General features: G+C 32.0%; 1 protein-coding gene across 2 annotated transcripts in view; it reads right to left on the reverse strand.

Moving 5' to 3' along the window:
• Positions 1-1,124: 1,124 nt before the first annotated feature.
• The window catches only part of LOC143243667 (exocyst complex component 7-like), a 59,397-nt gene continuing 33,927 nt past the window's right edge, over positions 1,125-26,594 (reverse strand). The window contains exons 9-17 of one of the 2 annotated variants that reach the window (XM_076487297.1): positions 25,284-25,388; positions 24,880-24,999; positions 22,774-22,833; positions 19,412-19,507; positions 11,850-11,976; positions 11,262-11,382; positions 10,552-10,647; positions 2,014-2,098; positions 1,125-1,172 (exon numbers count right to left, since the gene is read on the reverse strand). In XM_076487297.1, coding sequence (XP_076343412.1) covers positions 1,140-1,172; positions 2,014-2,098; positions 10,552-10,647; positions 11,262-11,382; positions 11,850-11,976; positions 19,412-19,507; positions 22,774-22,833; positions 24,880-24,999; positions 25,284-25,388 — 843 coding nt within the window. In that variant the 3' untranslated portion in view covers positions 1,125-1,139. The remainder of the gene's footprint in view (positions 1,173-2,013; positions 2,099-10,551; positions 10,648-11,261; positions 11,383-11,849; positions 11,977-19,411; positions 19,508-22,773; positions 22,834-24,879; positions 25,000-25,283; positions 25,389-26,594) is intronic. The other variant, XM_076487298.1, reaches the window with a different exon arrangement.

A 26,594-nucleotide genomic window follows, 5' to 3' on the forward strand; every position in this document is an offset into this window, starting at 1 on the left:
CACATCTACATAAATTTTGATATAAATTAAATGACAAACTGTTTATAAACAAATAACCAAAAATAGTAGGAGCAGAAAGTGTTTGTACATTTCAGAACGTGTGAAAAAACTGATATTTCCGTAAAAATGTTTAGTTTGGTGAATAAACAACATTATACCATTCCAGAACTAGACACTGGGTTCATAATTATTTGAATTTAGCAAGCAAAAAATGTACTTCTGGCAATTTAGCGCCGTCTCTGTCATTATCTGTTTGATCGTCATGGCGAACAGGAAACAACTGTCCAGTGATTTAAAAAATCGAATTATTGTAAAATACAAGTCTCCTGTGTGTCTTTCCAGTATTGCTACACAAATTTATGTGCCGAAATCTACTGTTCAAAGCATAATTGCCAAGTTTAAGCTTACAGGATCAACTGCTAACCTCCCTCGTTCCAGATGCCCACCAAGATTCCAGAGAGAACCAAGATGAAGGTTCTCAAAGAAGTTAGTAGGAACCCTCATTTAACATGTAATGACATAGAGAAACTGGTAAGGGAAACTGGGGTTGAAGTAAGCACCTCTACAGTTACGAGCATGTTACGCTCTTTTGGGTTCAAAACATACTGTCCTCGTAGAACTCCATGTTTAAAGCCCGTTCATTTAGAAGCACAATTGAGGTATGCAAGAAAGCATGTAGATAAACCCTTTACCTACTGGAAGAGTATTCTTTGGTCAGACGAGACTAAAAATCGAGCTTTTCGGTCACAATGATGTTCGCTATATTTTCCGTAAGAAGGGGGAATGAAATCTTCCAGAGAACACCGTCCCTACAGTTAAACACGGAGGTGGCTCGATCATGCTATGGGGTTCCTTCAGCTCTTCTGGTGTAGGCAGCCTTCACCGGCGTCCAACGGAATCATGAAAACAGAAGAGTATGCTGATATATTAGGCATTCATAACAAGAATGATGCTCGGAGCTTGCGGCTTGGGTGTCGTTGGATCTTCCAGCATGACAATGACCCTAAGCACACATCAAAATATGTGCAATCTCAGTTGCAAAGGAACCATATAAGCATTCTGGAGTGGCCATTGCAGTCACCTGATCTCAACCAAATTGAAAACGTTGAGCATGAGTTGAAGACCAGGGTTCATCATCATCATCTGAAAATCTTGCAAGAGTTGGAAGCCTTCTGTAAAGAAGAATGGAAGAAAATACCAGTCGAGTACTGTCGAGTGATCATGGAGGGCTATAATGAGAGATTTCACCAATCAATCACCTAAAAGGCTACACAACTGACCATTAAAGTAGATGCATGAACACTTTCTGCCCCTCCTATGTTTGGTTATTTGTTTATAAACAGTTTATTTATCGTTCAACTTACATAAAAATTTATGTAGATGTGTGTTAGTATAATATTTATAATATACTGTACTTTCATTATCCTAATCTTGATACTTGTTAAGTTATGAGGAAAAACTACTCACGATGCAAGGGTACAAACACTTGCTGTTGTTAATGTATCTCTAGAAAATGCAACAATGCAATCTTAATACCCAGAAAATACAAAATTACAAAGTTATACTAAAAAAAGTCCAACACTACAATAATTTATTGTGAGAAAATGCAACAATGCAATAATTTGTATCTCAAGATGGCTGGTATGGGTATTAAAACTTTTATTAAAATAAAGTAGAGAACAACATTTCGACCTTCTAGGGACAAGTGTGTAAATGGGTACACGATTGTAGGGGATTATTGCAGTATATGTTAGGTTATTAATTTGTATTGGTATAAGAGTGTTCCTTCATATTGGTTTAATTTTGGTTTGAGTTGTTTTACTAAAATATTTAAAACCCATGCCTGCAGTCTTGAGATACATTTTTACTTCAAGTAGGTTTCTTGTCATCATGGAATACAATAAGTTATACTGAGAACATAGAATGGTACAATAATTTAAACCTAGACACAACAGTCATCATATAAAGATGTTGAATTATGTACTTTATCAAGTAATGAAAGTATGTTCTTACTTTTAAACTTGAATGACCATTAGATCCTCTTTGTTGAGAAATTGGGCGGTCAACTTCCATAACGTAATGTAAGACTCGACTCCAGCTGTAAAAACAATACATTCATTTTATTAATTAAATATTTATCTTGAAACTTAACATTTGTTTAATATTAACAACAGTAACCCATTAGAAACATTAATGTATTTTGCTAGTTGTGTATAAAATTATTATTATATGCATGAGAAGTTTAACATGAGAGAAACTGATTTGATATCTATTAATGAAGTTTTATATACTGTTTCAGGATATCCAAAGTTTTAATCACTGTATCTATGTTTAAGTTAGAAGATGTAAATACTATTTATTATTTGGCCATGTAGGTCTTATCAAATGAAATAGTTCTTGTGTTGCATTATGATGAATCAAGAAATAGTAAGTTCATCTGATAAATAGCTTATGCTTTGTCACTGATGCTGAGTTTTCTTGCTTTAGATGAACTCTCCCCTCTTTGGGTAATATTATAAACTATGATGCAGTACGTACTAGATTCTACCAACAGGACAGTAACACATCATCCAAGTATCTTATAAGTACCTAAAGCTCATTCCTTGGGAGGTAAATAGGCATTTGTGAAGTGGGAATGAAAAGTGGATTATGGTGAGTAGGTATCTGAAATACATTTAACAATTAGGGAAAATGTTAACTTTGGGTTTATTCACCTCTCTACTGAATACAGTAAGAAAATAGAGGGCAGTGAAAAATTAAATAACTTTCTAGGAATATTGTGACAGAAAAAGAAACATAGCATGCATCTCCCACTGAAGTGTAAGCATCACTTGGTGTCTCAAGCAGAGAATACCTTTGCTCAGTATTACTGGTTGATCAGAAAGATTGTGTCACAAGAGCTTGGTTTTTAAATTATTGTTACTAAAGTGGTTGAAATATGGAAGTTGTGCCTCTGGTAGCATGGCTAGGATAACAAGGCAATTCCTCTGGTAGCTTTAACTAGGACAACATGTCAAGTTAAACAGTACAAATACAAGAATATACAGGTATGACTCCTTTCAGGCTTGTATAAAGACCCATTATGCTGGTTGCAACCACTGGGAATAGTCCAGTTCTTAGTGTTTCAGTGGCCTCTACTACTGTGTCAGGTTCACCCCCTTGTTATTCTTCCAATCAATGAAGAGGACTAACTTGGACTCGTACAGGATGGATTACACTACATGAAGGAGAATTCTCCATAGTAGCTGGCAGTGGGGAAGAATTATGGTGGAAGGAATTTGTATTTTATTATCCCCTATGTGTATCTTTAGATAGAATTAGTTCCAGTAAAGTATCACAAGGTTATTGTATCTTTGTAAGTACTTTTGTTATGGTCCTGTTGGAAGGTTGGACAATGTGAAGTAATTATTTAATGGAACACAAAGGTGTCTGGAGCCATCCTCATCCTTGCCAGCAGCATTTCATCCAGGGAACATCAGAGGTTAGAAGCAAGAGATATGTGAATTGATGAACTTAATGGGTGTTAATAAGAAGAATGTCACCAAAAAGAAGTACCAAAAACAGGTGAGTCGACATAACAAATCACAAGAAGTACAGAAGTCTTATAGTACGAAGACTTTACTGTCTCTAAACACAGCTGAAGTGGAGTAAAATCATACTGTCCACAAATGATACGATGTAGGTCTCAACAATGTACAGACTGTAGAGAATATCCAATCACCATTCCAGGCAACTGAAATAATGGAGAGGAAGAGGAGGTCTGGAACATAAACCAACCTGTTCTGTGAAAAAAGATCCAGAAAGTGTTTACAGTAAAAATATCAGATTGACATTTCCTACAAGGAGAAAAAGAGAAAATATATCTTATGAGAAATATGAGCAGGTAGCCAAAGAGAATTTCTGAGGGCCCTCACAACAAAGGTTCTAATCTGAAAGAGGAACTGGAGAAAAAAAAAAGCCAAACACGAGGTATAAAAGGTGCTCTGAATCCATTGATTGCATAAATGGACTACTTTAAAAAACCAGATAAAATAAAACAAGGGAAATAATATGATTCAAAAATACACTTGCATTGAAAAACCACAATGGCTCATGGCCAACAAGAGTGAACATGAACATAGGCAACTTTTCAAGGACAATTTAAAAAAACACATGAAGATGAAAGATGGATGTCTAACATTGAAGTAAGAACTTACAAGATGGAAAAATGACTTGTTGATCACTAAAAGAATGGAAACCACAACTGAGTTAGCTAAAGAAGGTGACAAAAAAAAGTGGAAGCATAGTGTTGAGAAAAGTTGCAAATGCATCAAAAAGAGGATATCCATAGTGGAAACAAATAACCACTAAAATACCAGGGGGAGATGTAAGAAGTATTTTTGTTGGAAGGACTTAAGTCTTTGTGAAACAGTTCATCCACTAATAATTTAAAAGCACCAAGCATATGGCAGGCTAACAACCAGCTGCTGTAGTAATGGGCTCAAAAGAGGAATTTTAAAGTGAGAAAGCAGAAATCTTGAAAACAAGCTAACTCGCTGTTGATAAACATAAGAAATATAAAACACGAAGGAAGATAGGGACATGCCTGTTTAATTTCTAACAGCTTGAGAACTTTGGTGTGGCAAGACCACTTCTTTGAAGGCCAAAAAACAGGAATAATGATGTTCAACACCATACTTTACCATGGTGAGGTGAAAAGTGTAAAAGCCTAGTACTCACAGGAATTAGCTAGTGGATGCTGCGAGGGTTCTTGAGCTTCGTGATGGCTAGGCTGTTATGAGAGTCACAACAGGAAATAAACACAAGACAAGGAACAGAATTGGCTGCAGTATTTTACAAAATCTTCTTGAAAGAAGGGGGACAAAAAGATAAGATTAATGGAGTTGAACTTGAGATGGAAATGTATCCTAAACAAAGAAATCCCAGAAACAATTAAACTAAATTAGCTGGGCAGCTACTGAGAAACAATGATGCCAGTAGAACAGACAGGGTGTGATTTTTTCCTGTTGAGGTATTGGATTCATGATGCAAAAATTCAGAAAAAAAAGGAAATAAAAAGATTGCTTAAAAGTAAAACAAGCAAAAAATACAGATGAACAGACTAAAAGAAAAAAAGATTGAATGTAGAAAATTCGATTCGCAAGCGTGAAGAAGAGATTTGGACAACAGAAGAAATGAACTCAAAGAGATTTGGACTCTTAGAATAAAGGAAGATTTCTGACTATAAGTCACAGAAAGTGAATCTAGAGGTTATAAAGAATGTTGAAACTAAGAGTTTATCTAAGGTTGAAAAACAAATAAATCTACAAGTACATGAAGATTGGGTGCAAAAAGAGGTAAAACATTCTTGAGGTAACAAGGTTGCTCGAGAACTAGTGGACTAAGATAAAATGTGTCAGATACTTGAATTACCAGCAGTAGTAAAGGACAAAAGTGAAGTTCCCCAATCCTTAATAGGAGGAGAAGAGGTCAAAGTATAAGCAGGCTGTTTAAAGAGTTGGTCAAATTTAAAGAAGACTCAACAGGAGCTAGTGAATTATGAATGAGGCAATGAGTCCTGATTATATGATTAAGAATGTAAGATAGAACAAACCACTTTCTCAACATGGGCTCAGTCAATTTGACCAACCATGTAACATTTTTATAGATGTAATACTGCTCACTTTCAATCTATTGTGTATATCTTTACAAAATTTGGCAGACTTTCAGTTAACATTATAAAGCATTCACATACAAAAAAAATCATATGTTTTAGCGAAGTGTTTTTAATAAAATAAATATTTGTCCACAAACGTATTAAGCATTTGTACTGAATAGTTTGTGTGCAAAGTAATTTTCATGTTAAAATTAAAAATACTTTTCTTATCTCAAATCTATTTTGTGTATTCTTTAAAACATCCTAAATACATTTTTTTAAAAGTAAACTTTATATGTTATTTCTTATGTTTTCTACCCTAACTCAAAACAGGATTGGTTAATTTGATTTACCTTGTAACCACCAAAAAAAGAAGAAAGAAATACATCTAATTTATGACCAAAGACATCAAATGATGATGACCAAAGAAGGTCGAAACGTTGTTCGCTCCTCTACATAAAAATTTTCTCAAACCAAACCAGCAGTTTTTACGTATATATGTTCGTATTTTTACATTTTAGTTACTTTTATTACAATTAATAAAAATTACTGGCCCAACCCTATACTTTGCTGTTGATTATCAAGGACATTTAAGCCTACTTTTTTATACTAATGTAAGCAATGCACCAAAGAACAGACTGATAAAGTACAAAAGTGGACAACTTCTCTAACAATTTTTCTTGTGCTTTCTAACTATGCAACAAGAGCCTTTAGAAATTCATCCAATCTAGTCATTAAGTTTCTCATGAGAAAGTTGTTCATCTTCTGAGTGAAACTATCATCTATTCATAACATAACATCATATGATATATCACTTGATAGATGAAGACCTTGACTTTTGATGCTCACTGGTAATTAAATGTAATACAGAACTATTAACATATCCTGAAAGAGAGGATGTGACTGGTAGATATAACAGAAAGGATCTGCTTTTCTATTGATAGCTCTGTAACAAACAAAACAAAATTGAAGACTATAAAAACTATGGTTTGCCTGAGAAATGACAACTGTATATTGAGTAATCTACATTTAATTTCTCACTTTTTCAAAACGTTGTGTAAAATTTACAGAAGACAAGGTGGCTATGGAAAATTGTCACATTTCACCACTAGGGAAAATTCAGAAACTTTAAAAATATTTCCTTACAGAATTAAGAACTAAAAACCTGTACACTATTATTATATGTATTATTAGCTGATTGTTTACACCATATTAATTGGTATAACATAAATAAAAGTAGTTCAATACAGTGTTGAATTAAATCTGGTATTTTGTTGTAAAGGAAAAAGGGTTAAAGGATTCATCTACTTAACCCTTTCCCTATGGGTTAGATATAATATACACAAATTCGTCTACACATTTGTACATATTGAGTATTTACACTATAACTTGACACAGCATGTGCGACATCACAAAATTTGATAAACGTTTAGCAAATAATTCACAAATTTTTAATGCAATATTTTTACTAAGGATTTGTTTGTGAAAATAGTCTGAATGCAAAGCAATTTCATGTTTTGATTTAAAAATCTGAAATATTAATTGTATAATCTCTAAAAACTCCGAAATATATTTCAAATGTTTGTTTTCAGTAAAACTTTATGTTATTTGGTATATTCTAAGAATGTGAGATTTGTCACTTAACCAACCTAATAAGTATCACAAAAAGATTAGAAAATAAGTATAAATTATGATTTTTTCATGCTAGAACTACACATCATAACACAAATGTTTAGTCTGAGCAGCTTATGTCCATTATTGTGATATATATTTATTTATCTTTTATAATACTGACTTTCCAGTCATGCCTAGCTTACATTACATAGCCTGCATTGATGTGGTGCATGTGCACTCAGGTCATATAACCAGTAACATAAAACTTACCTTTAGTTTTCCTTGTCTTGGATATGTTTTAGTGGACTTGTATTTTGTAATATACAGTCACGTTTAAATTATTACTATTTAGAAATAAATTAATAAACTTATTTTTCTTAAAATATAGAACAATAAATCAAGAAGTAATAAACAATTTCTCTTCTCACTATGACTTTTATACTTTGTGGTTGCTGAGTCTTTTAAAATTTCACACATGGAGGATATCAATTTTTTTAGGTTTTTGTATATGCAGTTCAATAAAAGAAAATCATAAATAACTACACTGATACCATACAATTCCACTATAATTTATTAAGTTTAGTAACTAAGATTTATTTAGATTTTAAAAACTACAAAACTTCAGACTAAAGACACAACCTATGTCCTTCAAAACTTGGATTGAAAGTGGTAGACTTTTCACTGATTAAAACAGCTGAGAAACCCACTAAAGCAACATTCTAAAATGTTGTTTAGTTATTCACGTTATATACTATAGTAGAGTATATAAGGTACCATTTCAAAAAGTGAAAAGAGTTGAACAGGCCCACTAGGTATGATTCAGTATACAAGTTATATCTCATCAAAATAAAAAGATACGAGGTTCTTATTTTATATTCTAGCTTGTTAATATTAGTAATTTGAGTTCCTAATTTATACCAAACTATAGACTTAATATTTTGATGTCACAAACATCTAATTGTAATTAGTGCTGTATTGAACATACCACATGACTCGCTAAAATCTATATTTAGATGTTTCTTTTAATATTTACTTTTTAAATTAAAAATTTAACTCGTATATAATATTAAAGCTTGAATTAATCTACAATTTGATTCCAAACTTATTGACATAGTCATAAAACAGTAGTTCAATAAAATTTTCAATGCAAGTCAGAAAACGTGATATGGCCTTTGACCACTGACCCCTTGCAAAAGGGTTAAATAAAGCTTTGATGTGCTTACAAACATAGTATCAAATAGCTTGATTTCAAGTGATATATGTATACGTGCTTATACGGGTGCTAAGCAAAGTTTATTTGCAGATACAAAATATTTGAAATTGGTTGGTCTGTCACCTATCCACCAAATATACAAGGTTATCACAGTAATAGTATTTTCAAAAGCTTGGTGTTTTTGGGTTACAAAGACTGTTCTCCTGAAACCAGCTTCATTAACATTAGTTAGTGCTCATTTTGCTGATTTATATATCCAGAATGGTTTTACTATAACATTAATACCTTATGCATTTGTATCTTATTTAAATGTTTGTTTTCACCTTATTGTATCTTATTCAATAAGATAAGAGCTGAATCAGGAACATAGATACAAGAATGTTAATTAGTGAGATACAATGAGCTGAATCAGGAATGTGGATACAAGAATGTTATTCAGTAAGATACAATGAGCTGAATCTGGAACATGGATACAAGAATGTTATCATTTTGATTTTTTTTAATTTCTTAATTTTTCTTTAAAATTCTTTTGATCAAATATAGATTGATTATTGTATTTTGTCTAAGCTCTATGCAAGGGTGATGTATAATACTTTTTTCAATTATACTCTATCACAGCCTATTGAACACTTGTCCTGAATCTTGTGGTTTGATTATGTAAAGACATCAAAGTAATACAAGAAAAAACAGTAACTTTTTAAAGGCTTTAACTGAAAATCATATTGAATTTGAAATTTAAGTGCAGCACAAAAAGATCCTTTATTCAAACAAAACACCCATAGAAAAAATATGAATAAACACTACAAGGGATAGGATGAACTTTTACTATACACCAAGTGTTCAAAGTACACTATATAGGATATGGAACAATCTTGTTGGTGGAAATACATACTATATAACAGATTAATTGTAGAGGTTACAGCTCATCCAGAGGCTCTGCAACTCATTTTAGAATCAATGCTGAAGTACTCTTTGTAAAAAAAGTGAGTAATATGGTCTGATACTGTTAGTCTAAAATATTGTATGCAATGAGTAACACTTTGACAGATTTATTATTAGAGAATGCACTAGCACTCTATGTAAGGATGGTTCCACCACCTATACTAAACCAATACAAAAGTTATCTGGATTTTCTTTTCTATGAGTCATCAAAAGCTAAACATGAAGAGCTACCTGGCATAGTTGCTCTATCTCTAATGTATATGGCAGCTATCCAGAGTGTTTCAAAGTTTAAATCTGGTGAATATTCAAACTGAGATTTCATATTTCTCTTCCTAAACAGAATCAGCACCAACCTATTTCTAGCAGTAACTATAATTTATCATCATCTGACAGAACAAAAGTGTCATCATGATTTTGACTTCCTATTTAATTATTATTATTCCATATAAAATTTATAAAGATTTAGAATCAACTTGTAATGAACATATACCACCTCATAAATACAACTTGTAATCAACATTTACTACCTCATAAATAAAACTTAAACAAGTATTTAAAAAGAAAAAACTAAATAAAGAAAGGTACAGATGACTGACTACTGAGCTTGAAAAAAAGACAGGATTGGAATGGGCATATCACTTGGTCTGGCTAATAACTGCATAATAATCCTTATATTACTGGCTCCCTCAAAAGCAGAACAAATAGAAATAGAATTTCCAACCGTGAAATTTTATTCAATTGTAAATTAGTCATAAAACTAGTATTCTAAGGTTAACAAAAGATAAGTTATGGTCATGAAAGCTGAGATTGTGTTCAAACACTGAGCTTTCAATAGACAGAGTGTGGAAGCCAGTAATGTAAGGATGTTATTCTGCATGTAAAGTTGACACAGCTCAGTCTGCTGTGTGATTAGCCAGGTCAAGTGACATGCTCAATTCAATCCCTATTCTGTTTCATGTCCTTTTTACAAGCTTAGTAGCTAGCCCTACACAGTTTTCTTTACAGCAGTCATTTTTCCTTATACTTCTTTAAATATATGTGCATATAATATATCTATAATAACCTTTTATATTGAGTTTCAGTCACAGAGAAACAACAATGCTGTTCCTCAGATCATACAGGCTTCTGCTGAGTAACAAAATCTTACCTTTGAGAATATATCCTTTTCTGGTCTCTAATTTCATCATTGTAATGTTCTCCTACATTATCATTATACAGGTGTACTATGTCTAAAAGGCCAGAACTGTCAAAAAATAATGTAAACAGAACCAGTAAAGCAGGTGAAAATGACTTCTAAAACCATAAGAGAAACACACAAACTTAGATGAAATGATTCCCTTCAATATTATATATGTGCTTTCAACAAATTGAATATTTTTATTATTATTTCATAATGTTTACTTTCTTTCCTTCTAAAACATTTACAAAACCAAGGGAAAAAAAGTTTATGAAAGTTGAATCTTTTTAAAGGAATACTAGAAAGTGACCATGAAACACCAAATCAAAACAATATAATGGGAGTGATAGGTGCAATGCTTTAGAACACAAATTGGTTAATGATAAAAAACAACAGGATATTGTACTAACAGCTTACATATTGTTTATTAGTTCAAACATTACAATGGTAAGTTGCACTATAAGTGTTCATGTTGTTACACAATGAAATGTTACAATAGTAAATTGCACTAAAAGTTTCCACGTTGTCACACAGTGAAAGTATTACAATGGTATATTGGACTAAAAGTTTCCATGCTGTTGCATAATGAAAACAGTACAATGGGAATTAAATATTAAAAAACAAACACTTTCTATGTGAACTGGTATTTTGGATTCAAAATTATGTAGCTAATTTCTTACTTTTGTAAGGTTTTCTGGATGTAATGAAGATTGTTCATTCGAAAAATAGCCTTAAGATAAGGGTCATTGTATGATTCACTCTTTGTTGTTAGAGCCAGTCCGAGGGCTGATAAGACTCTGTCTAAAGAACACAAACAAATCACACAAATTCATAAATTAATATAATATTTGTCCACCTAAACCTTAAAGTAGAGGTGTTTCTACTTTTTCTTTATATCTAATTTTCTTTTCACTTTCTTCAAAGAGACATAATCAATTCTTATTCATCCATTTCCACATAAATAACTTTTGAAAAGATTCAACAACAATAAACAAAGGAATATCTACACAAGCAATAAAAACATTAAGGGACTACTAAGCCTAACAAGGTTAATGTCAAATGCTTGAAGGAGGTATGATAATTGATCCATTTTAAATTTTTTGATCCACACGACTATAAATCTAATAAACATATTTTAAAAGGCACTGAAAACTTCACAAACTTGCCAGCTTATATATATCATGACATGGTTTTTACAAACAAATACACTAGAACATCCAACCATATAAATTTCTCTAAAGTATGAACCAATGATTTGATGAACTTACAGATATACTGGGCCAGAGCAAGTTTACTTGGATCTTTAGCTTCTCTCGCAGCTCCAATATCAGAAACTGTTAAAACTGATCCCAACATGTCAGTATAATCTAGTAGTTGTTCTAGCAGCATCATCACCTGCATTATAACAACCTGAAACTCTTAGTAGTGATTCCAACATCTCAATATTATATTGTAATTATGTTATCATCTGTACAATAACAACCTAAAACCATTAGCACTCACCCTAACATCTGAAAATAATATTGTAATTGTTATGTAATCTGTAGAATAACAACCTGAAACCATTAGTACTAACCCTAACATCTTACAACAATATTCAGTGATGACAAGGAAACTCACTCGTGAGAGAAAACAGAAATGCCAACTATTTCAAATGACAGTGTAATGATTGTAGACAGAGCCCTTTATCATTTGCAGCTACTAGGCCTGACCAATGTCTCTGCATGAATCAGAAGTTCATCAGTTAGAGGGAAATGTTTCATCATGTAATTTGTAGCTGCAATATAGTATTTTTTAACACTGGTGTAGAAGCTGATCAGGTACAGATCTTTTTCATATTTAACAATGTATTCCTTGGCAGCATTTCCAACAGAAACTGCCTCATCAGATTTGTGTAAGGATTCATTGTTGTAGTCAAGTTCAGTGATGTTGCCTTCAAGATATTCTGGCTTGATGTATCTGACAAGTATATTTTTAACTTGTATAATCAGAGTTCTATGCATAATGTGTATGCAAGGTTCTTCTCTTTGCACTATCAAATTGGCTTGCTCAAATAAAGGAATTGCAAACTGAAGAAAAAGACAAGATAACAAGTTCATTTTGTTGTCCAAGAAAACTGTTAACTTATCTAACTTGTTATGCGCATAACTTTTCTTGGTTACTTCCTTGCTAGCTTTCATTTTCTTCTCTTTTTTCATTGATTGTCTCTTCTTTAGTTCAAGGTCAGACTGCCTAAACATATATTGAGTTATATCAAATGTTTCTTTGCTTTTGGAGACGTCTTGTGTCCCTGTGTAGCTGAGATGGTGTCTTGACTGTGTTCCTGTGTGGCTGAGAGGATATCTTGACTGTGTCCCTGTGTGGCTGAGAGTGTCTTGACTGTGTCCCTGTGTGGCTGGGAGAGTGTGTCCCTGTGTGGCTGGGAGAGTGTGTCCCTGTGTGGCTGGGGGAGTGTCTTGACTGTTAAAGTATTGCTGTCTGACTGAGCTGCACGTTTAGATCCTTTTGAATCTAGTTTTTCCTTTTCACAGTGAAAATACTTCTTCAATGGCTTCCATATGTCCAATATTCTGTTGAGGCACACCCCAAGTGATAGCCATCTTGTGTTGACAAGTTGTAGAATTTTTCTTGTTTCTTTGTCATACAATCCTTGAAACTTTTTTGAAATGTTGTTTTCTGCTACCACCTTTGTCCAGAAAATAGTCGATATCTATCAATAAATCAGAAACTGGGCAGGGCAGTTCTCTGGAAGCTTTCTGGGCAGCAATATTCATGAGGTGACAGGCACAGCCCATGAAGTAAATGCTCAGCTGTTGTCTTGAGATGTGTCCCATCACACATTTACCTATACCAGACAAAACTGAGGCATTGTCTGAAGAAAAACTAAGACAGTTTTCCCATGGAATTTTCTTCTTTGTCAATTCGTGGTCCAAAATCTTAAAACTATTCTCTCCTGTTGAAACTTCTTTCCAATCCACCATTGTTAAAAGAGAACATACAATTTTTCCAAGCAAAGTGTCAAGATATCATACAACCACTGGATGCAGTTTTGAGTCAGCCATGTCTGTGGATCCATCTGTGGCTAAACTGTAAACACTGTTAGTATGCATGCTTGAAATCATTTTGTCATCTTCACAACCCAACATTTGTACAATGGCTGTAGTTTTGGTTCTAGCACAGCCATATTTTTTCGCTATATCAGGAACATTTTTCTGAATAGATGTCCTGCATGATCGGCTGGCTACAGCTAGGGCTAAATTATGAGCAATGACAAATTGCATGATCATCACTTCTGCATTTATGGTTTCATATTCTGAATTCTTATTCATAAATGTCGTTATCTGCATCGTTTTTGTCTTCACCTCAGCCTTTTGTTGGTGAGATGCTGATTTTGTATGTCTGGAACAATTGTTTATCCGTCATGTGCCAAAGAAAAATCGATGTGACAAACTGTACAAAATGCATGACTGTCACTGACTTTTGATGCAATGACTGGATATTTTGCACTATACTCTTTCCTAAATTTTTGATTCACAGTTTTAGTCCTTTTAGATTTGCCAGAAACAAGACAATCTGGTGAACCAGGCCTCTTTATTTCTACATTGTGAATGATCGCATTGGTGTTTCTATGCCACTTAGAAAAGAGAAATACCCATCTACGTGAGCTGATTGGCTGACAAGCACTGATGACGTAACTATGGATTCCCCACGTACCCAGTATGGAGAAGTACCTCACTCAAACTATTGGTAGACGTCGAGATACAAATATTTTTTTATTATTTCAAGCACAAACATGATTATCATAAGTAGCCATTTGGACTATGTCTTTTATTTGTTATCAAAATTTAGTTGTATCTCACTAGAAATTTTCTTTTCACCCCTTTCAAGCCCTGGGGGAACAATTTATCACTTTATCGTATAGGCCTATATAATATATAATAATTTGGGAGTTGCAACAAGTCATAATATTTGTCTGTATGAGTGTATAGTCGTAATGTATATACCAAAATTATAATGATTACACTCAAATCATAATGGTTGGCATCTCTGGGAAAATATATATGTAAAAACAGCTGGTTTGGGTTGAGAAAATTTATTATGTAGAGGAGTGAACATTTCGACCTTCTTCGAACACTGTAAATCAGATAAACACAACATAACCATAGAAAACACCCAAATACTAAATAAAGAAACAAACATAAACAAATGCAAAATTAAAAAAGCCTTACTTATACAACAACTCAAGCCCAAAATAAACTAACACAAAGGAACACCTTTATACCTATATCAATAAATATAATCAAACATTTAAGCATGCCCTCTACATTCCTACACTCAGTTACACAACCTCCTTCAAACATGTGGTCAGTTATCAGTCAGTTACCTTTCTTTCTTTGTGAACCTGACAATGACCAAAGAAGGTTGAAACGTTGTTTGCTCCTCTGCATAAAACCCAAACCAGCCATTTTTTACAAGTATACTTAAACAATATTGTTATTGTTATGTTATCTGTAAAATAACAACCTAAAACCATTAGTAATAACCCTATCATCTCAATATAATATTGTAACTGTTACGTTATCTATCGTATATCAACCTGAAACCATTACTGCTAACCATAACATCTCAATATAATATTATAATTGTTACATTACTACCTGCTAACCATAACATCTCAATAAAATATTATAATTGTTACATTACTACCTGTTGTATAACAACATGAAACCATTAGTACTAACCCTGACATCTCAAAATAATATCGTAATTGTTATCTGTAGAATAACAACCTGAAACCATTAGTACTAACTCTAACATCTCAATATAATATTTGTAGATTTCAAACATTACAAACTTCAGTGAATTCACTTCTGATGTTGGTATTTCTGTGATGACATTAGATATTGTTGTTCGGAAAAACTCACGTGTGAAGAATAGAGCTAGCTAGCATTCCCATCAAGTAAAATGTATCAACATAAAATTAATTTCCTCATCATGGACCTGGAACACCAATAAAATATTCAAATGCAGACCAGATATACAACTGAATGTTATTTGCGAGATTGAAAATTTTTGTAATAACCACTAATATTAATTGTATCCTTGTTTGTATATTAAAATGTGTGTTAATAAAGAAAACTGTGTATCAACCTTGTTGGCAAATATATATTTGACATATATTGACATTTAATTAACTTCTAAATTAAAATTTCTGGTTAATTGAAAGCGTAATACATAACCCACAAACATAATACATTAGAGACCCATCTGAGTTAAATTGTAATATGTAACATAATAAACTGGGGGGCTCATGTCTGAGATCCAAATGAGAGACAAAATTTGATATAAAATTCAAATCATAATTCAATCTATATTTAGCAGTGTCAACAGGATTTGATCATGTCTGATTATTAAGGTTTGCTTAACTCACCCCCCTCCCTCCAAGAACTAGAAAAATATAACGAAAGTGAATTGCTCAAAATTACCAAAATTTTAAAACCAGAAGTGAAGAAATCAACGAGAAAAAATGAACTAAAAAACAACATATAATCAAAATAGTAGTTGATGATTTGTTTTCTGGGGAAGCATTAGGGGAATATTCATGTGTCTCCACTAGCCAATCAAAGCTGAGTGATAAAGATAAGTTAGAAAGCCAATTAAAATTCAAACAAATTGAGTTTGAATAAGCTTGTGTCAAAGTTCAAAGAAAATGTCTAGATGCCAAATATGCCTGGACTGAAGACAAGGAAGAGCAAGCCCATACAGGAGTGAAAAGAGAAGGTAAAACATCTTAAGGATACACAAGCCCATATGAAAGCCAAGAAAGAAATAAGACTGAAAGAAATGGAAATTAGACTCAACTCTAAACAAAGTGACATCTTTGAAAGAAAATTGTGTATCAATTAACATTCAATTAAGTTTTAAATTAAAATTTCCTGCTATTTGAAATTGTAATACATGAACATATACATAACATAATAAATAGAAGACTTGTCGATGATAAATATGTGACACTGTAACTTGCCGACAATAAATACGTGACACTGTAACTTGTCCACAATAAACTGTAGAATCATTAAATGTGTATTAGCTCTTGACCATCATGGCCTTCAGAAATTTGCACGTTTCTCTAGATTTAAACTTGACTTACAGTGATTTACATTGGTTATTTCCAACTAAGTTCTGTTTGGCTCTATTAACTGTAGAAAGACCTCAAAATATACATTAAACTTTGTTAAAAAGGCTAGAGTCCTCTCAATTGTTTCTGTTGAATAATAGAGACATTATGCAGATAAAAAAAAAGCTAAAAAGTGAAACTTTTCTGTGCCTTATGATGCCAGATGTCATCTTATTGAATACCAAAAGAGAGACGAGAATTTTGAGCAGTTTTTTACGAATTGTATGTTTAAAACGAAGAAAATATAAAAGTATTAATACAAAAAAATGAGAAAACTTATTTCTTTAAAATCTTTAAAGAGGTCCATTATTCTGTTCTTATAAGTAGCCTCTGGTAAATACATTATTACTTTCTGAATTCCATGAAATAATGTTTTTAAATTTGATTAAACATAATTCATTCAAGTTTGTTTTAAGAAAAGATCAAAGTGCAAAATAGTTTTCTCCTTTACTGCTTCAGTTATATGTTTTTCTTGAAATCTAAAAATATTTCATAATACATATTTCTTTAAAGATACAACAAAAAAACCCTGTAATATTAGATTTTGATTTCTAATTTTAAAGTCTTTTTACACTGTTGTAAAGCTGTATTCTCTCAGTATGTATTGTTTGCCTTTGTTTTGATTTTAAAAATCCTGCACTTTCTTTCACTGCATCTCTAAAGACTAGCATACAATAATTACTAAGTTTTATCTTAATTATGAACTAAAAAGCTTCATTTGGTACTTTTAAACCCAGTTCATAATCACTTGTATATTTTTTTTGTAATTTACTTGTTGCTGATTCTGTTCCTCCATTCATGTAGTTAATTCTACTCTTTCTACATTACGCCTTATCAGCCTAATATAGTGGCCTTGCTGATGAAATTAAAACTAATAAAATTGAGTGTAAAATGATTTAACTAAATCTACTCTACCTTATTAAAAACAATAATCATTTACTTTTGTATTATAGCCTTACATCATAATTAAAATGAAATATGTAATAACAAAGTAAGTTACCTGTGAACTTCAAGAAAATGTGAACGATAAATGTGGTAAAAATAAGTGAAAGATATCTTTCTGTTACTACATATCACCTGGGTAAACTTTTATTTTGTTCACATTTTTGCAATGTTGACTAATACAGCTAAATAGAACAAAGAAAGTTAAACAATTTATTAATTTAAAAGTTAAATCATTTAACTGAGAGGCAGATAATTAGATCACAACTACAGACAATGTAGAAAAAATGATTAGATAAAATCAATATTACATTGAAGTTCAAACTGGTGTCATTTTGTTCAAACAACTTCAACATTACTTCTAGAGGGCTGTATGTGGGTTAAAACTGGTGTCATTTTGTTCAAACAACTTCAACATTACTTCTAGAGGGCTGTATGTGGGTTAAAACTGGTGTCATTTTGTTCAAACAACTTCAACATTACTTCTAGAGGGCTGTATGTGGGTTAAAACAGGTGTCATTTTGTTCAAACTATTTCAACATTACTTCTAGAGGGCTGTATGTGGGTTAAAACTGGTGCCATTTTGTTCAAACAACTTCAACATTACTTCTAGAGGGCTGTATGTGGGTTAAAACTGGTCTCATTTTGTTCAAACTATTTCAACATTACTTCTAGAGGGCTGTATGTGGGTTAAAACTGGTGTCATTTTGTTCAAACTATTTCAACATTACTTCTAGAGGGCTGTATGTGGGTTAAAACTGGTGCCATTTTGTTCAAACAACTTCAACATTACTTCTAGAGGGCTGTATGTGGGTTAAAACTGGTGTCATTTTGTTCAAACTATTTCAACATTACTTCTAGAGGGCTGTATGTGGGTTAAAACTGGTGTCATTTTGTTCAAACTATTTCAACATTACTTCTAGAGGGCTGTATGTGGGTTAAAACTGGTGCCATTTTGTTCAAACAACTTCAACATTACTTCTAGAGGGCTGTATGTGGGTTAAAACTGGTGTCATTTTGTTCAAACTATTTCAACATTACTTCTAGAGGGCTGTATGTGGGTTAAAACTGGTGCCATTTTGTTCAAACAACTTCAACATTACTTCTAGAGAGCTGTATGTGGGTTAAAACTGGTGTCATTTTGTTCAAACAACTTCAACATTACTTCTAGAAGACTGTATGTGAGTTGACACTAGTCCTGCTTTATTCAAAGTATTTCAACTTTAGTCCTAGGGAACTATATATGCTGTATAACAATGAATAAAGAAACAAAAAGGAAAAAAATGAAAAACTTATAAACACTAATGTCTTTGTTTGGAATCATATTTGGGGTATTTTTTAATTTTTATGTATAAAATTGAATAATAAGTGTTTACCATTGAATTAATATTAACTTTGGAACATTTAATAAAATATATGGAACAACTCCAAGTATATTTTCTACAATCTTATTTAATATAATGATACGAATTTGCCCTTGGGGCAGCATGCACAGCCAGGTGCTGTACAGTTAATCTTTTTTGAACTTGTATTATTTTTACCTGAAATGTTTTTTAAAGTTTGTTAAAGGTACATGAGGTTTGGCTATGACTGAATTGATATACAATGATATATGCTTTATTTTAAGGCTTCACACAGACTGATAATTACTACTTTTATCACATATAAAAACCTTGACTGTAAAGAAACATTTACAGGTGTAAAACTCACATTACTATTCAACTCATGAACAGTTCCATCTTTAGGTAGTTTAGTATCGGGATCATTCTTAATGCTGTCAATAAATTCTTCCAAGGCTTTGTGAATCTACAAGACACCATTCAAATTTTGTTAATGATTTGTATCGTTAAAGATGTTATTAAAGTTTAGATTCAGCAAACACTCAAAACATATTACTATAAAGCAATTTTGTTATTATAAATGTTGAGATGACTTGATTGGATAACTTTTATTATAAATGTACAATATTTGGATAAGATTTTGTCATAATTGGGTACCCAATGAACTTTATGTTAGTTAAACTGTTTCAAAACTTTTATTTCCTAAAAATTGATTTTTTTGGTATCAAGTTTCAATTCATCTCCTTATTGCTGTCTAGTTGTCTATAGAATATCACATCACATACTGTACAGTCAACAAACATGATGTGGTTTTTACTTCTTGGTGTCTGCATTTAATAAAGATAAAACAGACTAATCACTGCACATCAGCTTGATTTAAACCGCCCAGTGTCAATGTGCTAACATACTTTTATACATGCAAAGAAACAACCAAAGATGCAAGATAATAATAAATATTCAATAATATTTCTTCACCACACATTCTTCACTTGAACATAGTATGAACTAAAGAACAGTTCTCACACAATAATTATAAAACATAGTTACAACCATACTTGTTATAAGACATTACATTTCTAAACACTACATTCTTTAGACAGTCATTATAGAACTTTACAGGCTGGCTAGGATACAAAACACTATTTATGTAACCCATTTTTATGATAATTTTTACAGCGTAAATGTCTTTTACAAGCTGGTAAAGAATGACTATATTTATACTCAACATAAGATAGTAGTATTAGGCCTAGTATATTTTTAAGCTCTACTAAATTCTTTAATCTCTCAGAGCTGTCAATAATTAGAAGTATGTATGATAACAAGATTCAATTCATAGCTTTTCAGGCTGACTGCAATACCAAAAAGACTAATTGTCATAACACTATTTATACAAACCATTTTTTACAAGAGAATTGTTATGGTGTAAATGCCTTTTATAAGCTGTCATCTGACAGTGATATATGACCCCAGCATCATTTTAAAATTCATTTTGGTGCATTCTATTGTGTTACATTCAAAATTTAATCAAACTACTTGTGTTTGATATAACTGACAAATGTGATCCAAAGTCCTACAACTGAATTCACTCTGAAAGATATAAATTTATCAACTCTTAAAGGTTGCCTTGTCTATCTTCTTTACTTTGCTTTGAGATCTACAACATGCATGTACTTAGTTGACTTAAGTGTATATAGTTGTTAGAAAGAGGTCAGTTTAGAGTATACTCTACTGATGGTTAATTTGAAAGTAGCACACAGCTTTTCTTATGGTGTACATGTAACTGCCATTCATACAGTTTTCTGCTTGAATGACTACAAGATCTGAAGTGGTTTTAAACCTAAATATGCTAGAGTTAGACAGTTAACTTGTATTTGGATCTTACTTTATATTTTAATAATTATGTATTGTGTGTATTTTAAAAATTATACCTGAACTGTTTAATGATTTCTATAACTTGTCCCCTGGTTCTGCAAGGTTATAAACAAGATAGTTTGTAAACCCCATTGTTTTAGCAATACGTTTCTGTGAAAAGTATGTCAAACAACTTTGTAAAGTGATATAGGCATCAGTTTGTACATGGTATTAAAACTTAACAGACAGAGAAGTTGAAAGCAATATTAAAAATAAGCCATATGTGAAAAAATAAAAGTGTGAAATTACACACAAGAAAAATGTGACTATTCTAGTGGATTTCTATTAAGAGTTCAAAGGTATGTACATATTTCCATTTGTTAATTTTAATAAACATATGATTACACTGTATGACAGTCAGTGATATAGCGGACAATATATAGATAATACAATATAAATATCTGCCTTAAAAAACTTTTTATATTCATTTATGATGTTGTATAGATTATACAAATTCATTACATTTAAAATGAATATTTTACATATAAAAATCACTTTGTAGGTAAACCATACAAAATGTGATTACAAATAACAACATAAAATAATGAATATTTATTAGAAACAGTACAAAAATCAATGTTTAATGTTTTATTTTTCTGAAACTACATGCATTTAGGAATGTTCTTGTAACATTTTAAACAATTTCATCAACTAGTTTTATTTTTGCAATAATGTATGATGAGAGTAGCAACACCTACCAAAAGAATTAGTAGCTGGTGTTAGTCTTAGGGTTAACTTATATTTTGGATATCTAACAAATGGCACTGTGTTTTGTGACGAGTTAATCTTATTGAAAGATATGGAATTTATTCACTTAGAACTGAACTTCAGTGACATAATTCAGTTCAGATAATGAGATAGGTTCTGAACATTACACTAATAATAATGTTCAAAATCATTATTGGAAGAAGGGTACAATGAAAATAAGTGACTTTAATTGATATAGGAAAAATTTAAATGTGAAAATGATATGCAGACTCAGAAAATATGAATTATTTTCTCTTCCTGGTATACCAAGAAATAAAACCAAGAAACTTTAATCACCGTATTTTCCGGTTAATAAGCCGAATCGCCAAATAAGCCGAGGCCATTTTTCAGCTCTGAAAATGAGGGTTTTTGCTTATTACCGCCCAATAAGCCGAAGCCATTTTTAAGAAGTGACAAGTTTCTTCAAAATGATTTCTTAGTCTCGTTTCAGCGTCAGCATGCATGTTGTGTTGATCATTGGCGTTCTGTAGTAAAGCAGAACGTGTCATATTGAGACAGAGATTGAATCAATATGTCATTCGTTATTGGCTCCACTCACTGTAATTAGGTAACCAATGAAATTCCAGAAACAACGTTTCACTGTAGTCTTAACGTGCTTTGCTGATGGGACAAAATTACCGCCTACGGTAATTTTCAAAAGAAAAACATTTCCTAAGAAGAAGAAATTTCCGAAAGGAGTGATCGGCCAATAAGCCGACCCCCAAAAATCAGGTCCAAAATTTAGGGCCAGAAATTCGGCTTATTAGGCGGAAAATACGGTAACATATAAAAAATCATTGTATCAAACTAGTCCTTGAAGTTTTGATACATTGGTTAAGAACATTCAAGTATTTGAATAAAGTGTCTAAACAACTGTCCTTAAGACATCTCTTGCATATACTTAAATAATGCAATGTTTTGATATATTCTAAATGTACATACAATAGTATTGAATGACCTATTTACATTATATATATTAGTTAAATTTTAGAGTTATGAATACTGATAAATACACACACACGCACACACTGGAACATAGTTATGTTGTCCACAAGACTTTAAAGCAGGACTTACTGTGGTTTGTAAATTCACCAAAAGTCCCTGAAGCTTGTTTCGGACTGCTGTAGTACACCCCTAAAAAACAATCAAAGGTATCAATTAAACAAAAAAGTTAGTTCAGACCACTGTTGTAAACCATAATGAAACATTACAAAACAATCAAAGATAAACTAAAACATGAAGGTTATTTCAGACCACTGTAGTACACCATTACAAAACATTATAAAACAATGAATTATATCAATTACAACATGAAGGTTATTTCAGACCACTATAGTAAACCATTATGAAACAATCAATAATATAAATTACAACATGAAAGTTATTTCACAACACTGGAGTACACCATTATGAAACAATCAAATATATCAATCACAATGCAAATCTTTGATATCCAAAACAGGATAATGCTGAGTAATAACACTGCACAACAATTTTGTTAGAAGTTTTGCTTCCTGGAAAGTTTTTGCTGATTGTGACAGGTACCTGGTGGGTATACACAAGTATAGTTTTGGGTTTGCTTCATCGCGTAGGAATTCTGAGAAACAGACAGTTAACTGTTTATCGGCAATAACGTATTTAATTGCGTTTATGTTTCTAATACGCTATTAGGTTCAATATAATTAAAAGTGTTTTGCTCTGGATTTTCGTTTGTATTCAATATTCAGTGCATCACGTTGCAGTGTCCAACAGTAGTCAGCAAGCATTGACGGATTCCAGTTGTCCTGATACCGTTTTTCCATTGTAGCAACGTCCTGGTGAAAGTGAAGATTTCGATGAAACGGTACGTGATGGGCAACTTTGGATGTGATTTTCGTAATCAGCAGCCAAAAATCTATAAGAAACACCCAACAGTGTTCAAAAAGCAAAAACATTGTTGTGCAGTGTAATTTGTCTCTCAATTTATGCAGGGAAAAAAAAGCCTAATTTTTTGGATAGAAAAGTACGTTATATTAAATGTTGGTAGCAGTGTACTACTTGTACTTCAGCAACAACAGAACATTTATTATAAAAAGTTTAAGATGTTTAAAGAAGGGTACAAATCTTCAATGTTTTCTCATGTTTGGCAAGCAACCCTCTGATGACTAGGATCCCCCCCCTCTTCACGAAGTAACGTTTCAAGACAGCTTAAATTGGTAATGAAAAATACTTTATGACAAGTATACAATGTTTTAGCAACCTTATGAGTACCTGATGATGATACAACTTTGTCAAAACATGTAAATTCTTGACAAATTTTATTTTTATACCCATTCAAGTCATTAGTTCTCAGATGCTGATTTCTATTCTAATTTGTAACACAAACTTGAACACATACATTTCTCTGGCACTAAGTTTCTTATTAAAATAGGGTATTTCGAATGATGAAAAATAAATAATTACCCCCAAAACATTCAATTAATTTGTAAAATATCTTGTATCAGAGCTAAAAACTGGAAACAAGACTTATAGTACTATTTACATGAAGTATAATCAGTGACATTAATTATGGTTTTCTTTGGACAGAGTAATGTATATAAATCACTAATACCAGACAACAGGTTATCTGGTTCTTTGTAAGATGAAAGTTTCGAGAAAATAAACATACAAATAGTTTTGTAGCAAAGAAATAACTTACTTTCATTTCTAATGAACTAAGAAATGTTCTTACATGTAATTGAGCATGAGAAGAAATATGGGAATATCTGATAAACAGAATAACAACCTGACAATAGTAGTACTGATCTTAAAACTTCTGATAAACAGATAAGTAAATTTAGTTGAAATTTATGTTATCATCTGTAGAATAACAACCTGACACTATTAATACTGAAGCTAAAACTTCTGATAAACAGATAACTAAATTTGTTATCTGTAGAATAACAACCTAACACCACAGGTACTGAACCTAAAACTTCTGATTAACAGATAATTAGTTTTGATCCTTCACTATCTGCAGTTTTAAAAAATAAATATAATTTTTACAGAATACCTTCTTCATCATTTTATTTTTAAGTATACTTGTGCTGCATTTTTTAAGCACGCTTGTGTTGTATTTTTAAGTACACGTATTGTATTCAGTGAAACCCATGGCTAAAGATGTTAGTTTAAGTTGAAACTATTTTATTCACAAACACTTACGTCAAAGATACGATCAAATTCTGGTTTCATGTCCGACAAGTGGCGAAGAATAGGAAACAGTGATAATGCTGCTGAGAACTCATGTCTGGCCACACATTTCTTTACTCTAGATGCTAAGTTCTGATATGAAAAAAATATTGTTTAGTATTCTCATCACAATAGTTCACTCCAGAAAAGTTAGTCATAAACAGGATGCTTTTATAAAAAAAGAAAACTTACAGAAGTGTAATACAACTAACAATTCATTCCATATATTTAATGAGATAACAGAATGTGCTGCTATGTTTTAAGAAAGAAAAATGTTTGTCACTGATATTAAATCTTTGAGAAGATAAAGCAAGCTACTAGTTACATTTTCTAAAGTATGCACTGGATATACTGAGTGAAAGTGCCACTTTGCATACCTCTCCTTCACTAATGACAGAACTCAAAGCATGACCTACGACTCTTTCAAACACAGGTTTGTGTTGTTCCTTTGTAATGATTCCTTGCATCAGTTGCAGCTCACTCTAACAGAAAGTGAAAAATCTGAGACTCTGAATTACAAAACATGTAACAAATTACCAATAAACACAAATCAGTTAGCAATGCTTTTAAACTACTTATAAATTAAAAAATCATAAATGTTTTACTTCTAGCAGTAAATCATATTTATTAAAATCAACAAAACTTAACATTTACAATTTATAATCATCAAATACAATTTTGTGGTACAATCAAGTTTATGATAAATTCCATTTTAAGAGTATCTGAATAAACATTTAAAATAGTTAAGGAAAAATCTTATTAAGATTATACACTTATACAATGAATGCTTAGTTAAAAATGTGATGTTTGTTAAACACAAACAAAATGAAAGTAAACCAATCATTGTGAACACTAAATCTGTAAACTATTAAACATTTCTGACTTGTATAATAAATAAATAAAAACCCTATAACCCAAGCACTTTGGAATGGTGGACCTTTCTTCTTCAGGGATAAACTGGAAGCCTGTATATTAGATGGTTACTCACCTCTCAGCAAAACAAAGAATGAGTACTTTGTGTTGCTACCCTGAATAAACTAGTACCTTGCAGTGCTACCATGAAGAAACTAGTACCTTGTGCCACTACTCTGAAGAGACTAGTACCTGTTACCACTACCATGAACATTTTTGTGTATGCCATTAGCCTTGAGGGAAGCTTCACCCATAGCACTCTACATATATTAACAGGTATATACTGCATCAGTCTATGAGGCAATTATCATTAGCCTACAACCCTTCACCAATAGGAGAGTGACACATCCTCCAATAGTCACCTTGAGTACATTAACATTCAAACATAGACTTATTTTTAAGGGAAAGTAAGTACACCAAAGCTAGAGAGGAAAGGCATTGAGAGAAGTGGGTATCTACATGAAACACATATTCAGGTAAAAAAAATGTTAACTTCAGAAATATTTTTTACCTCTCTGCACAATAAAGAGCTGAAACCTTACAGTGAGAAGACAGGCAGGAGGTAGATATATAACAAACATAGCATTAAAAAGGAAAGTGCCACCTGCTGGGGGGGTGATGTATCATTTAGTGAGATGCCACATACATATGAAACAGGGATTACCCAATTTAGCTGATACAGTAAAAGATATGTTCATGAACCTCCTGTGAGGTGCTGAAGTATTATGAATGTGGGTAAAGTGTAATGTTACTCAACCAGCCATTATAGCCGAGTA

Source organism: Tachypleus tridentatus, unplaced genomic scaffold (assembly GCF_004210375.1).
Source record: "Tachypleus tridentatus isolate NWPU-2018 unplaced genomic scaffold, ASM421037v1 tig00000628_pilon, whole genome shotgun sequence".
NCBI classification, from domain to species: Eukaryota; Metazoa; Arthropoda; class Merostomata; order Xiphosura; family Limulidae; genus Tachypleus; species Tachypleus tridentatus.